This window comes from Pagrus pagrus, assembly GCF_965226575.1.
Source record: "Pagrus pagrus genome assembly, chromosome: 10".
NCBI lineage: Eukaryota > Metazoa > Chordata > Actinopteri > Spariformes > Sparidae > Pagrus > Pagrus pagrus.
The window spans coordinates 15,775,437-15,791,028 of record NC_140194.1 but is presented as its reverse complement, the minus strand read 5'-3'; the positions used below and the strand labels follow the sequence as shown (position 1 = coordinate 15,791,028).

At 40.7% G+C, this 15,592-nt stretch overlaps 1 protein-coding gene across 1 annotated transcript in view; it reads left to right on the top strand.

Moving 5' to 3' along the window:
* Window positions 1-15,592, top strand: part of nell2a (neural EGFL like 2a) — an 85,077-nt gene that overhangs the window by 45,755 nt on the left and 23,730 nt on the right. The window contains exons 14-15 of the mRNA XM_084364915.1: window positions 9,361-9,483; window positions 12,025-12,120. Coding sequence (XP_084221041.1) covers window positions 9,361-9,483; window positions 12,025-12,120 — 219 coding nt within the window. The remainder of the gene's footprint in view (window positions 1-9,360; window positions 9,484-12,024; window positions 12,121-15,592) is intronic.

Below are 15,592 nucleotides of genomic sequence, written 5' to 3'. Positions count from 1 at the left end.
GTGTGTGTGTGTGTGTGCGCAGTCTTCGTCTGGTGTGTGAATGTACTCAGTGCATGTGTGTGATAAGGAGAAAGAAAATCACTGAGAACCTGAGAAACAGAGAGACTGTGAGACTGTGAGTGGAGGCGGCAGACCCATTTGTTCCTGATCAAAGTTGAAATCAAAGTCAATTTCAAAAGCAAACCAAATCAATCTAAAGAGATTGCGTGGATGATTCGCAGTCTTTGTTCTCTGTCTGTGTTGTGGGTGATGGTGATAGTAGCCCTGCTTGTTCATAATAGCTTCTTCCACCATAGTTTGTCTTCAGGTTGAGACACATTTTCACAAGTACTTGAGAAAAGATTCTATTACATCATCCTGACCGATCAGACCGTGTGGAGAAAAGAAAATCTAATTATAAAGCTTCATTTCCTCAGTGATACCTTAAAAAAGTAGCCATGTTTGCAATTAGCCACAACAAAGATATAAACGATACGATGGAAACATTTTGTTGATAAGTAAATGAGTAAACTTCCTATCTGTATGAAGGTCCCAGGGCGGACTGGAACCTTGAATATTGTGATTCATCTTAACATCTTAGCCATGGGAGTGTCCAAATTATGTATATCCAATCAATCAATCAATCAATCAATCAAGGGAGGGGGAAAAGGATTTACTGTAGAGACTAATGCGCACCACTTTCAATAAAATGAGTAGCTAAGATGATAAAAGATAAAGCATAAATGATAAATACAAGCAATTAAAGTAACAATGAAGATAAAAAATAAAATATTATGCTTAAAAATGGAAAAGTGTTAATGAAGTCAAGTATAGTAATACAAATAAAAAAAATAATAATAATAATAATAAACATTAAAACATAGATAGTTAAATAAAAAAAAACAAATACATTGAAATAAGTATAAACATTTAAATTTTAAAGTATCAATATTTCCAGCTCCTCTCAAATCCTCTGGAAGGCTGTTCCATGGCTCTGACTGTAATGATCCTGCAGGGTCTGAATCTGAAATTTAAAGCTTTAGTGAATTAAATTCTACAAAAACCTATCAACAGGTGTGATGGATGAAAAACTCACTGCACAATCACTTGTTCTCACTTTATTCACCTCATCAGATACATTTTACGTAGACTTCTTAATACATTTTTGAACTTTTACTCCTCAGAACTTCATTACCTTAAATATATATAGACAGACTTTATGGATTTCTTACTGATAAAGGTCTGAGGACTACAAGTGTTCAACACTGTGCAGGCTTTCTTGGTTTTATCACAATACACTTGCAGGGTAATAGTTTTCTTTCTCTCAACATGATTTTTCTTTTATATTTTTGGCTTTATGTTTTATAGAATAGTGTAGAAAGTATATATAAAGTATATATAAAGATGAGAGCGATACATACAGTACAACATGCTTCAATAGGAGCCCCACCTGTAACCGAGCCGGGGAGGTAAGCATTTGGCATCTGGGAGTTGTATTTTAATGACAGGAGTAACTGATGCTGCAGAAACACAGGAGTTTTAAAGGAGTATTGTAAAGTCACTCATAGTGCAGTGTCTATTCAGAGTTATCTCTCTGTTATAAAAGCAGGACCACACATGGAGAGAAATCCATAAAACAAATCTGAGTCAGTAATCCCTCCATAATGTAATGTCTCTGTCCTTCATCTAGAATAACACGATGTCATTCCACAGTGATGAGTGGCAGATCCGCCTCATTCTTCAGCAGTTGTTTGCGGCTTGTGAAACACGAGTCTAAGTAGCTCCCTGCGTGCATCATCTCCGAGGAGGCGGCAACATGCTGCATTTCCTCAGTGTCAGTAATTAAAAAAGCAATTTGCACCAATGCAAACTAACTCAGCAGCAGCAGAGTACGCACGCCTGAGGATCTAGGCCTGCAGCCTTCCTACCGTGCCATTGGAGTTTGAAATAAAGCCATATGACTCAGCATCACAACGCACACCCGGTGAAAACTCCCATTTCCTGCTCCTCTGTGGCCCCCCTGAGGAGTTTGTCTCTTCCCCTGTCAGTGGAAATCAGGAAATAATAGAGCAGAGTTTAGGGTTTTATGAACAAGCTTCTGCAAGGCATAAACAAGTTAGAAGTGAAATTGAGGAATCGTTTTTTTAACAAATGTACATTCATCTCGTTTCAGGTGCTCCTGTGATTTATTTAGGGAAAGAAACCTCCTTCCTCACTCAGGCTTTTTCTTTTTTTTTTTTTTTTTTTACATTTTGTCTTTGGACAGCCACTGCGCCTTATGTGATTTCACTCACCGTGTTTTCTCTAATCTTCTGAGCTGCGGGCAAGTTTTATTGTTTTGCTCATTTGTCTTTCTTCCACTGTGCGCTCATTCCCCAGATTCACAATGAAGATTAATACCACCAAACCCAGTGGATTAAATTGTGTCACTATATTTTATGTAGCTTCCTATTAAAATGCCTTCAAGTCGCTGTAGTGGAATACGCGGCTTTGCGTCGCCTTATAAAAGTCAATTTGTGTGATTAAACCAAGGCTTATGCAGAGGCTTGATGTAATGACTTTTTCCCTGCTTCAGTCAAATTACCGTCCTAATCTCCCCACTGAGTTATTGGACTATCAGCTCCCACACATCCACCATCAGCGAGAGCCTGATACTGAACACAATCACGGCTATAGGCACATACAACCTCTTAGCCTGTATTAGAAAGATGAATTGCAGCAAAGTTAGGCGTAACATTCATTTTCCTTGAATGAAGAAATTAATGAAAGCTGGAAAACACACCAGGTGCTTCTGATTCTGCGTTTTGATATGCTGAGTTTAGTGTCACCTCTCCAGTCCGGGTTTCAGTGCACTGATAATAAAAGTAGGAGCTAGTGGCTGCAGGAATCTACTGCGTATTAATAGCAATTGAACACCTGCTTATGTTTGCAAAGAGTCCAAAGGGAGTGCTGATTCCTCTCAGTTGCCCACAGAAGAAATATCACAGCTGTGAAAGGAAACATTAACCCCCCCAAACCCCTCCCACCCCTGCAGTACCTATTGACATTGTGCATTTGCATGATGTACGAGCGTCTTCATCATCCTCAATTGCTTTCACCAATTAATGAATCGCCAACTCAGCAGAAACAATGTCCCGGTATTGATAGCCATATTTTTCACATGCATTACAGTGTCGTATGTGAACGAGCCTGCCTGGTAAAGAGGATTAAGTTGACCGTAGTTCATTTCATGGCTCAGTGTTTATGTGCAGAATAGTGGATTAAAGGGCTGATCCGCAGATTTAAGCCCGGACGAAACAGCATGGATCCTTGGTAATATTTCTCCTCGGCTTGTCAGGGGGTCAGCGAGCTCAGACAGAAGTCTGTATTTTACATCAAGACCACCTGCAGCGAGGGAGGTCGCAGGTTCACATCCCAGCTGGTGGTTGACTGGAACATGTGAACTTCATGTACTTGTTTAAATGAAATATGTACAACCGGGTGTCCTGACACAGCCCAGGCACAGTCTCCAGAGGAGCTTTCAGCAAAAGAAACATCCACAACTTTCTTTTGTCCCTTCCTTCGACTATCACTATATCCTTGATCTTGAAGGTCAAGATTCCTCCTCTTTCTTCCCCTCTACTGTTCGTCTTTTCCCCAAAGTGCCTGAGGTGCTCCTCGCTCTGTGAGATTAGCAGCTAATCCATGAAAGGTAGCGGATTGGCTGTGCTCTCCCTTTGAATGTTATTAAAGAAGGCTATCCTGAGGTGTGCGTGTGCTAGGAGTACATGTGCATGCGCTTGTGCCCGAGGTGTGTATGCAGGGTGTGTGTCCTTGTCCTAATCCTATGATAACCAGACCCGGGGCTCCTGAGGCAGAGGAACGGAAGGAGGGCTGGGCGGAGAAGGGGAGAAAGGGATGGACAGGGGCCAAAGGTGGAGCAGGGGGTCTGACAACCGCAGAGATCAGAGAAGATGACTTTGAGCCTGACGACTCAAAGGGTCTGGCAGCTTGGGGGACTGGGATAAGAAAGTTTTTGCCTCTTTTCTGTGAAATCCAAGAATTCTACCTGAATATATAGGAACCTCACGGCAGTTGGACTCATAAGACTTAAAATGCGGCTGATTGGGGAAGCCAACGGTGTGTTTGGCATTTTAGAGGTGCCCTATGGAGTTTTCTTCTAGACAAACAAAAGTTATGTTTACTTTAATTTGCAAAGCCAATGTTCGAGAGAAAAAAGCTAAATTTTCCTTGCCTGAGCAATGGCACATTGTGCTACTAGTGGTTTAAAACTCCACAGGGTACCTTTACGTTGCTTACTGATGTCATAGAAGCTGATACCTTTGAATAATAACTCTGTTTTTTTAGCCTAGAGCTGATCATAAATCCACCATTATCTCCTTTGCTTTTTGACCCAGGGAGGATTTCGACAAAGGCTCGCTTTTGTTTTGCTGAAACATTCAAAGCCGCTATAATCAATATTCTAACAATAACAATCTATCAAATGACAATGTGAGAGGCATTGCTCATAGTGATGGACCAACGCAGAATAATTACCTTAGTCTGCAGCTCCTCTCTGCTTTACGGCGCTTTAAAGTGAGTTTCAGCTCATTGTTTGGCTGTCTGGCCCGCAGCTTTACTTTTTTCATTCACTCTCGCCACTGTCATTGCTGCATTTTCAGACACAGCGGGTGGCAGTTTTCAGTGAAAAAAAAAAATCCTCTAAAAACCCTTTGCACCCTACCTGCTGAGCACCAAACAGCAGACCGCAGTTAGCAACTAGCTCATGAAAATAATAGAGCATTAGAGCAGCTATAGAGCCAGACAAATCCTTTAGAAGCTAGCCAGGTGGCCAGAAATATAGGTCCAAATAGTCAAGTTCACCATCAACTTAGAGGCTGTTCAGACCTGGTATCGACCTGCATTCTGAGTGATATGATCACAACTGGACAGCTTTAAGTACAGGTGTGAACACCCCCAAGAAGCATTGAGGAAGCAATTGAGAGCTGATCACTCAGACCACATTTCGAGGCTCTCCTAACCTGCAAATGCTAGCAGCAGATGTTTGAGAGTGAACTGTCCCCACGCAAGTCCACAGAAAAAATGCAAAGTTGTATAAACTTTGTGAAACACTGCCTACAACAAATTCTAAAACTAGTTGGGCCTTTTTGTTAATTCGGCAAATGTTACACATGAAGATATTTCTTTTTTTGTGTTCCAGTGATGGAGGTGTATATTTGCATATAGAGCGGGGAAGTCAGATCCAATCGCAAGAGGTCACTCCAGAAGCTTGTGTGAATTGACGGGCTTAAAGCTGTCCAGTTGTGATTAGATAACTCAGAACAAATACTAAAACCAATGGTAATATGTTAAACGCTGCCTCCAAGTGGCCAAAAAGATCAGTTCCTGCAGGTGTACTTACGTCCAGAAGTTGTGGTTCCACCTCCCTTTGTCGTCCTCTGTTATCTTTGTGTTTGTGCGGAAAAGAACAATACCATTCCTCCTGAAATCCAACTTTTGGCCCACAGAGGACAAATAAACAACAGCTTTGTTTGCTACATACAATAATTATCCAAATTAACGTGTTTGTAATTTGCTGGTGTTAAACAGAGCACCTTTGATACTTTGAGGGAATTAATCTACAGTAGGGAGCACGTTTGAGGTATAAATAAAGCATTTATACTGGCTTTAAGTAAACATTTGTCCAAACAATCCGTGCTGCAGTGTGTTACTACTGGCTCACTCTTTGGGTTTTCGCTTTATACCATCCCCTTTGTGACCCTTGCAGACGAATCCTGCCCGGCATATGTATCATGAGATCAACCTCCTCTCAGGCCTGTAAATGCTGAAGTTTAAGTCGAGGCTACAGTGTTTTGAGGAGAGCAGCCCGAGGTCAGACCTCGCAGGGGCTGGTGTTGTTTTGGCAAAAGGTGGAGGGAGTCAAGCGGGAGGAGAATCGGCCAGCTTGAGAGAGATCCCAAGTGACAGGCTGTACATAATTGATTGTTTTTCTGTCTACAGCCTGAGCAGGAGCAGTCAGCGAGGAAATACCTATCTCTCTCTCACACACACACACGCACATGCACACACATGTTAGGGATTTAGCTGGTGATTAAATTTAGAGTCTCTTACACAGAGTGCAGTAGCGTAATAAGCCTAAATTTCTAAATAACCTAATTTACAAGTAACCAGTACTAAACTCAAGGGGTCACGGTGATGATAAACACCCTGCATGCACACACATGCATGAAGCACCTGGTGGCTCTGTCTGTTCAGACTGACGGCTGGCTGTTCTCTGCTCGGGCAGATGTGACCTTGAGAAAAAAAGCCTTATTCTCTTTTATCCCTCGTGTGCTCGTATTACTGTTTTTATATGCCTATGAGCAGACTTTAATTCTGCCCAACAGCAGGTGTGTGCGTGATGTAGCAACGAGAGCAGAGCAGCCGGCCCTTCTAAGTGCCCTTCAATCCATCTCACACACACATGCACACATACATCATACCCTCGATGGAGGAGCTCATCACAATGTCACTTTCAATTTGGATGAGCCCACGGTCTGTTCAGGAGATATAATGGATTGGATGATGGCAGGGAAATGGATGACGCGGCTCAGGTCTCCTGCAACAAGCATTCACATTTCTGATCCTCTCACTCTCCAGGTGCCACCTTTCAATCCCCACACCTCACTGTCTTTCACAATTGCATGCATTTTAAACAGCGCAAGATGTGGGAAAATACCAATAAGTAGGTGCCACACGCAAAAATGTTGTAACTCTGTGGCTGAGGGAGTATCCCGAGATCCGCTTAATGTCTGAACAAAATGTTTGAGAGGAAACAGTGGAAAGAAATACATTTATTTCCGTCCCCAGCCAGGCTCAGTGTGGCCCAGAAGTTCACTAGACTTTCTTGAAACAAACTATTGCCCCCAGATTAGCACTAGAGTCTCTGTGTTTTCTAAGAGCCTTAACCTTTTCTGAGAGATTTAGTTGACTGCTTGTCCTTTCAGCAGCCTTTGAAAGTTCTCTCTTCACTATAAACACATGATAATACGAAATGAAAAAAAGTTGTCTGGCTAAATTACTGAATGTTCTGCAAACTCTGAAGCTGGAGAGCGAACTCTCTTGCGAGAAGACGGATCGTTATTTTGTTTTGCTTCCTTTTGGGTCACGGTGGGATACAGACTTGTTAAATGTGGAAAAGCAGATTTCAGAAGGTTAAAGCGAGTCCATAAAGTTTTCTGCGCTTTAGTCGATGCAGTGCCTGGTAAGCAAGCGCTTATCAAAAAGCAATATTTATGTGAATCTCCGAAAAGACGATAGATGAGTATTCTTCTTTTGTGCGTCTCGGAGGGATAAAGATCTGCCTTTGTGTTCAGGGGCAGATGAAGGGTGTGCTTTAAAATGCCTGTTCATACAGCTGGGGCAGGTTCTTACATGGTCCACAGTTCTTTTACTGTTTGGTTTTAGTCCTATGCCAGCAGTGGATGAGATTTTCAATTGATTTTGCAGTTAGGGTATCTTGCAGCAGGGGTTAGAAATAAAAACATCTCACCATGTAAACCAACATGGAGGCCCCAGAGGAGAAGACTGGAAAGGTTCAATATGTCAGCACAGTGCAATGACTGACAGTTTATAGGGGATAAACATTAATCATTAGTGCAAAAGGTTTGTTTACGCAGCGGTGGAGTTGGTCGAACTGGTGTTAACGGACCAAAATGGAGAGTTATTCAGAAAGAGCATAAAACAGGCTATAAACTAGTCGTATCATGCATCTTCATGACAGCTGAACATCGTGTTCTTTCAGATCCAGCATCCTCCACAGACATCACATTCATCTGAGCTCACAGTAGAAACACATGTGATCGTAAAAAATAAGAACACTTCTCCCCTGCAGCTTCAAATTGTCTCATTTACAGCATTTAATTTCTGAAGAGGCCTATTTATTCTGTTCCCTTCTGTAAAAGGAACAAAAAATCTTCCTTTTATAAAGGTGAGACAAGACGAGGGCTGTGTTATGACAAGAAGATGACTTTAAAAATGATGTTTTATCCGCCATTTGTAACCTGTAGCCTTGATTGTCTGTTGATGTTATGACTTGGGCTGAATTATTCACCCAGCATGAGGTTATTAAAATACCAAAATAAAGACACTAAACACTTTCAGTTCAGTTAGAAACACATTACTCCACGGAGACACATAAAAATGTACTCCATGGTTAAAAAAACACTTTTGATTACTCCCATAAATGTGCCCGCAGGGGCTTACAGTAGACAGTATCTGACTTTATGGTTCCATTAACATCATTTTAATTATTTTTACACCACTGACCTAATATTTTAATTTTGTTATTTTTGGTAACTCATCTCTCCGTCACTCAATCTTGATTGTCCTGTATATAAGGAGACTTTACACACTTTCTGTCCTATTATTCTCTTGCGACAGCTGTTCAGACCTGTTTTCTGCTCTACTAAACACTACATTTGTGGGTTTTTTTTCGTGTGATCATTACAATAGCTTGAGATCATTTTCCAGGCCTTTATTACATTTTATTTTGCAGCCTCAGTCTGCTCTTCAGATAGAGGGGAAGAGATTTGTTTGCCAGTTGGATACAGTTTGTTGTCATGGGCTGTAGCCATTAGTCAAGCTTGTCAGTGGGATATTCATAACAAACCATATCACTAACTCCACAGCAGCAATAGGAGCAGCAGCAGCAACGGTTCTGAGGGGACTTTTCACTAATGCTTGTGTGAAACTTACAGAAGATATTTCTCTTGGTACTTAACAGCCAGTTGTGCCAATTTATAACACTCAAACAAGCCGCCAGTGGCTTATGAATGCAAAAACACGACACTAGGCAGCACCTTGTTAATGTAAACATGTATATGTAAATGAAGTGAGCTTATTTTCAGTTATTATAAAACTCCGAGGCTGTTCCACGTGTCACATTGTGCCAAAAATTAACAACAAATTGCAGCAAAACATCTGAAAAAATTTCATGTGACAGATCGTGATGGGAGATGGAGAATTAGCTCGTCCTCCAACCGGCTGCTTGTCACTGATGTCTTATTAGTGGACTCGCAGCTGTCTAACTATCAAGTCGTTTAATCCAAGACTGAGTTTAAAATCTCTTTTTCTTAATGGTAAGTAAAAGAAATTACCAGCTGGATGCCATCATTCCTCTTGTTTACAATGAAAATAAACATTAGTTTTTCTTTAATCATCATGTTGTTTTCTTGATAGTAGTTGTGATGTTTGCAGATGTGGGGATGATATTGTCTGCACTGTCGTGTCGCTGCTGCTTTTTTTCCCCACCTGTTTAAAAAAAGAAGTGTAATAAAAATGTAAATGAGACAACACAACTGGTTTGCAGTGACATCTGATGTGTTTTTCTTTTGTTTTCAGAGCATGACGAGTGCCTTAGTGGGCTCCACAACTGTGATGAGAACGCCCTGTGCTTTAACATGGTCGGAGGCCACAGCTGCTCCTGTAAGCCGGGCTACACTGGCAATGGGACAGTCTGCAAAGGTAAGCACTGCAATGTCAAATTCAGTCAGCAATTATTTATAAGAATCAAGTTCATGAGGCCAGATATTGTCTACATGTCTCAAATTGTCTTTGTACTGTTTTCAGTTGAGTACATGACAAAAAGGATTTGCAAACCATTGCATTTTGTTTTTTATTTATATTTAACACAGCCTCACAACTTTTTTGGAATCAGGGTTGTAAATAACTTTAACGATAACTGCTCATGATAACAAACACAGAATATTTTCCTCTGCCAAAGGTTCCACAGATAACATCTTACACAAAAAGCACAGCTCAAGTTATTCAGAAGTTGTACCTTTTGCTAAAAAGTGTACAGTTGTGGATATGTCTTAGCACTGTTGGGGAGAACCATAAACCAAAAAGTTTCTCAATTCCTGAAGGAGACACCAAAGGTGCTCCCAAAAGTGCTGTTGTATTGAACATATATACAGAAACACTGATGACTACTATTAAACTATGCTGGATAATTGAAAGTAAATAATTTTAGGGTTGTACCAGCATCTTGCAGTTGCCAAGTACAATTATTTTAGTGATGCACAAGATTCAATCTGAGGTGATGGACCGAAAAAATGCAGCCAAGTTATAAGTGTAAATGTGCTTTCTTCTGTTGGGTGGGAGAAGGAAATCAAAGTGTCAGACATAAATTAACTTTTGCAACGTAGCTACTTACTAATGGTCGGCCAGCACCAACAACACACTGCAGGAGACTGTCCGTCAGACACTATTAACAGTGTCAATGTGACACATGTGAAGGTGAGGGATTGGTAGGCAGCGGACCAAACCACTGTGAGGCATAGGAAGGGGGGACCCAATCTTTAAAAACTAAAAGACACATTGTTTTGAGCCTAGAAATACCACAAGTGCTTTCAATGCACATTATTTGAATTATATGTTTACAATTCAATTATATATGCTATTGAGGGGGACAACTCTGTTTTTCCAAGGAAGAGGGACTTCGGATCCCCCCGTCCCCACAGTAATTTCCCTGTATGAAAGTTAAATTATCATATACTGAGTAATAAAATATGAAACCGACTTCATCTTCAAACAGTTTTCTCTCTTCAGGGAGACCATTAAAACAACTGTAATGTACTTGAACATTTAATTAAATTCTGCTTCACAAAACTCTGTACACACTATCTTTTTTAATTTTTTTTTTATCAGACAATATGTTAATACGCAATTTAGGTTTTGTAACATCAATGGCCTACCTTCCCTTCCACTTAAGGAACACTCGTCATGAATATTACTCTGTAATCTGTTTTGCAAGATTAATCAATCAAACAAAACTCACACTCATTCACAGATGTCAATGCAAAATGTCCCATTTAAAGATATGTTATAGTGAGCTGTTCTTCAGGCATAGTCACACGTCTGCTTCAAAGTCGAATCATCTCACATTCATTTGCTGCTGTTTCCATATTACCACCATGTAACGTGTAATGTGGTTATACTCTCACGGGCACCTACTGCGAAGCCTTCTGTGACCCAGGTTTAATGAGTGTTTCTCTTTGTCTGCTGTTCTATTTGTACTCTATGCTCTTACTAGAAAATTGACTTGACCTTACCTGGTTAATCAATCCCTTGATTAGAAATCTATTTAAAGGGGAGCTGCGGTGATTTTACTCATGAGGATCAGTTAAGTCATCATGGGGAGGTCAACACATCCTGCGGTTTTATAATGTCTTCTGTGGCTGTGGAGGAGCTGTGAGCGTTATTTGTTGAAGAGCTCTATATTGTTATAGTGTGTTTGCTCAGTAACTTATAGCTCTCCTCCCCCTATAAGTGAGGATATGAGGAAATATTGAAATGCTCATCACAATTTCATAAAGCCAGTTGCTTCTTTTCCCCAATCAAAAGGCCAAAGATTACAGTTTTCTATCCAATAAGACAAAAGAAGCAAATGAAAAACAAAAATGGACTAATCAGATACCAGAATATGTGTTGATTATCTTTGTCAGCCAATTTATTAATCAACTAAGCAGGGCTATTTTTACAGCTCCAAAAATAGCCCTGATGACATAATAGTGATGTTATCTGGGTTTTCCTGGGTTCGGTGGGTTTGAAGAAAAATGATTTTGGTTGTATGGTTGACCCAAATTCGTCAAGAAGAGATATCCCAGTCCTACTGGGATTTGAGCAGCCCTTTAACAGTTTAAAGCACTGCACTGTACTGCTATTGGACGGGGCCCCTTTTGTTTTTAATTCTCTATTCTTGCGACGCAGATTTGTGCACATATTTCATTTATTTCCATTGCTTTCTGTCAACTTCAATGACTTCTCTCTGTTTTGGGGACACATTAACTAACAGCATACGCATGGATAATGAACATTTCTGAATTAACCTTGGTGAGATCCATTAATCACTCGAAATAATATCGTGAGAGCCTGTAATGAATCACATCACCAAATTAGCTCTTATTCTGTATGCAAATACATATGCTGCTGCTGGTCTAATTACATAGTTAATGCTCGTTAATCTTAGTGAGTAATAGCTCTTCTCCTCTGGTCTACCTCTAGCTATGTGTGACGGATTGTGCCAGAACGGAGGAACCTGCGTCTCACCTAACAACTGCGTTTGCCAGCAAGGATTTACTGGGAAGAGATGCGAGACAGGTAAGAGTTCATTTTGGTTCCCCGCCTACGTTTCCCTCCTCAGAAATAGCTCAAGGAAGAATTTAGGGGAAGGAGAAACAGGAAGAAGAGGTGACGTGAAGTGCTTTGCGATCCTCAGATCTACTTGTAAGGACAAACAGAAAGATGAGGGGAGATTTCCATAGAAAGGTACTGGAGATAAAAGTTTTTTGTTTAGTTATCCTGGCATATCCCTGCTCTTCTTTAAAAGGTGGTGAGAATTTTTTTTTTTTTTGCTCTGACCCTGACAAAACAGCTGATCTGTAAATGCCGAGATGTTTCCACTCTGCTGTGTGTTTGTGTACCTGTGTGTTTGAACGTGTTTGTGGCTGTGTGTGTGTGTGTGTCCGTGTGGGTCTGCTCTCCATGGTGAATAATGAGCTTGTACCTCTTCCAATGGCCCGATGGAGGATTTGAACTGCAGTTGCAGCAGTATGGGAATTACCCCATATCACAGCCCATATTAATCAGCGCCGCACTCCTCCTCACAGGCTGCATGCCACATCCAAATTACAGCCGCGTAAACTCCTGATGCACAATATCCGATAGGGTGTGATAGCTTAACCGAGTATTAAGTCGGCCTGTTTTTATAGCGAAGACCATATCTCTTACATGGAAATATGTCAAACACAATGTTGTGATAAGACTCTGAGCTTTGGATCCTATTTCAGCGTGTTTTCCCGTGCAGTGCTGGTGATTTAAGGTAGCCAAGAAAGACTATAATCGCAGTGGTTGGGCCAGAAGCACCGTATGTGTGATCTATAGGAGAAACACCTTTCTCATAACCCGCCTCAACCTTTCCCGGAGTGTCCTTCAGGAGACAAGAGGCTGAGCTAATAGAAAGTCAAGTCATGACACTTCTCTCAGTGTGTGCGCTTGTGTTTGAGTGAAGCAAACTGAGCCTCTCTGCTTGCTCATTGGTTCAGGTATTGATTGCACATAAAGGGCCTTTTTTTTACGAGGCGTCCTTTTTACTGCCCGTCTTAAAGTAAATGAATTTCCTCGTTGGTGCTGCTCAGAGATGCTGAGGGAGAGAATGTGTGTGTGTGTGTGTGTGAGTGCGTGTGTGTGTGTCTTAGGCCTATCGAGAATGTGTTAACACACACTAACCATAATGACTTATCCTCCTCCCCATTTTGCAGCAGAGAGGGTTCTGAGGACCTCTTAGTAATGGCACGGTCCAGGCAATCACACATTTCATTACCTCCTATAGTGTTTTAGATCCCTCCCTCTCTCTTTTTGTCTCCCTCTCTAACCTTAACACTGCTTTGTGCGTCAGAAGAACTGTTGCAGCACAGTCCATCAAAGGAGAAATCTTGTACGGCAGCCTTGTCCAAGGTGATTCTGTTTATCACTCAGTATCTTAAAAGCTGAGATGTACAGTACAAGTAGTTTCGTAGGAAATGTTAAGAGTTAACTTTTTTTCCCCCCTAAAACACTTTTACTTTCAACAGATGAATCATATGGAGGTTAGGTTTCAGTTCTTCAGGTTTTTGTTCTTAATTAATAGCTGTCGCCGTCCACTGAAAAAGGGAATAAATGTGTGTTAAAGTAAAAAAAGTGAGGCTTTAATATAGTGGCTGCATGATAAAAAACAAGACCGGCTTTTTTTATTTCAACCATTTCATCAGTTGTCCTTTGGCAAGGTGTTTTGAAACCTTAAGAGTGATAAAAGCAATAACAGCAAATCATCAGTACAAGAATGAAGCAAGAGCAAACACAAGTTCTGCACATACACGAAGCAACAGCGCATAGCCAAGCAATCCTGGCCACAACCACTGACCATAGACATTAAATTATCTTAGATAAAATGTTAAAAGATACATTTACAGGAAACTGCAATGATTCACGAGCCATGTTGCGCATCATTTGTAAGACAACTATAGAAGAACATACGAGGTTGTTACTCCTGTAGCCAACACTCACTGATTGAACTCTATGTCACAGGGAAAAGAAATTAAGATGTGCATATAGATTTTCTTGACCTTTTCTTTACCTTAAGAGCGCACCCTCACTTTTTGTAGACATTGATTGCCTGCTCGTGCAGCAGGACCACTACATTTGTGTTACACTGCTGTCAGATCCAGGGAGCGCTTCCTCATTTATTTCTTCATATATTTGATATCTCTATTTGAAATTCACAGAGCATACAGAAAAATGAAACGGCGCTGGTGTCTAGCAAAGTAAATACTTTTGGTTAAATCTATCCAGGTTTTTGAGATTTCTGCCATCACCCCAATTTAACGCAGGTGAATTGAATTTTTTTATGCTCACTTCATTGAAAAGAAATCCATTTAACCTTACGTGGCCCATATGCACCCGTAGATGAGTCTATTGTCTGGGCAGATCATACAACAGAAATGTTTTTTAAACAAAGGGGTGAGTCTCTACTTCACAGCAGTGTGGCAGTCCTACAGTACAATGTGTCAAATCCTTGAAAACTCTGTGAACAAAAAATAGTCAATTTCATTTGATTTTGGCAGATGTTTCCAAAGAGGAATGGGTATTGAAGAGTTTAAAGTCAACAGCAATTACCAGAATGAGTGTCTGTTACTCTGAATAAACCGTAATAGATTTTCTGGTGCCTAGTTTCCTTCAGAAAGTAGTGAAAGCATTTTCATGTGGTTTACCGGAGTAAATAGGACACAGTTTTTAGAGTAGATCGTCATTTTGGAAAATCTTGAATAGGAAGCTACACCCAGAAGACAGTTAGCTTAGCATAAAGACAACAGGAGGAAACAACTAGCCTATTTCCAAAAGGCAAAAAAGTATAAATAACAGCACCTCTAGATTTCACTGAAGTGACACATTATTTATTGTTTATTAATTCCATACAAAAACCAAAATGTCAAAAACTACAGGTTCTGGTTTTAATGGGACCCTAACCCCCAATTTCTAGAAGAGCCTATTCAAGTTAGCTGGGTGCTAAACCCAAAGTTAGCCGGCCTTGAGGTCTCTACTGCACACGCTCTATGGGCCGCACAACACGGAAGATCCAGTCTGGCTTTTTTGGCTTCAAGCGCCACTGAGCAGCTTTCATAGGAATGAACAGGGCTGTGCCTCCAACACTGTACCCAGTACTCATTATACGTCGAGTTGTTATTGTTGAGTTGTGTTCTTACATTATCCCAAATCTTCAAAACCAGGGAAATCTGTCATTTTGTGTAAGGTAACAGTGCATTTCACTTTGTCACCTGTCACGGTAACTTCAAGGAGAGTCAGAGAGTGAGGAAGGAAGTCAGCGAACGAGTGTTAACATAACGTAAATAAAATCTTAAAATGTTACCTCGTCTGTGAACATTTCTGCCTGAGTCGTGTACATACATTTTTATTGGCAATGGAGATTGTTTAGCAATGAAGAAAACAACTCCTGTAATCCAAGACTACTTTCATCCACTCGTGGCAGAAATTGCATACTGTACGTTTAAAATGTGACCACATGAAACCCAAACTA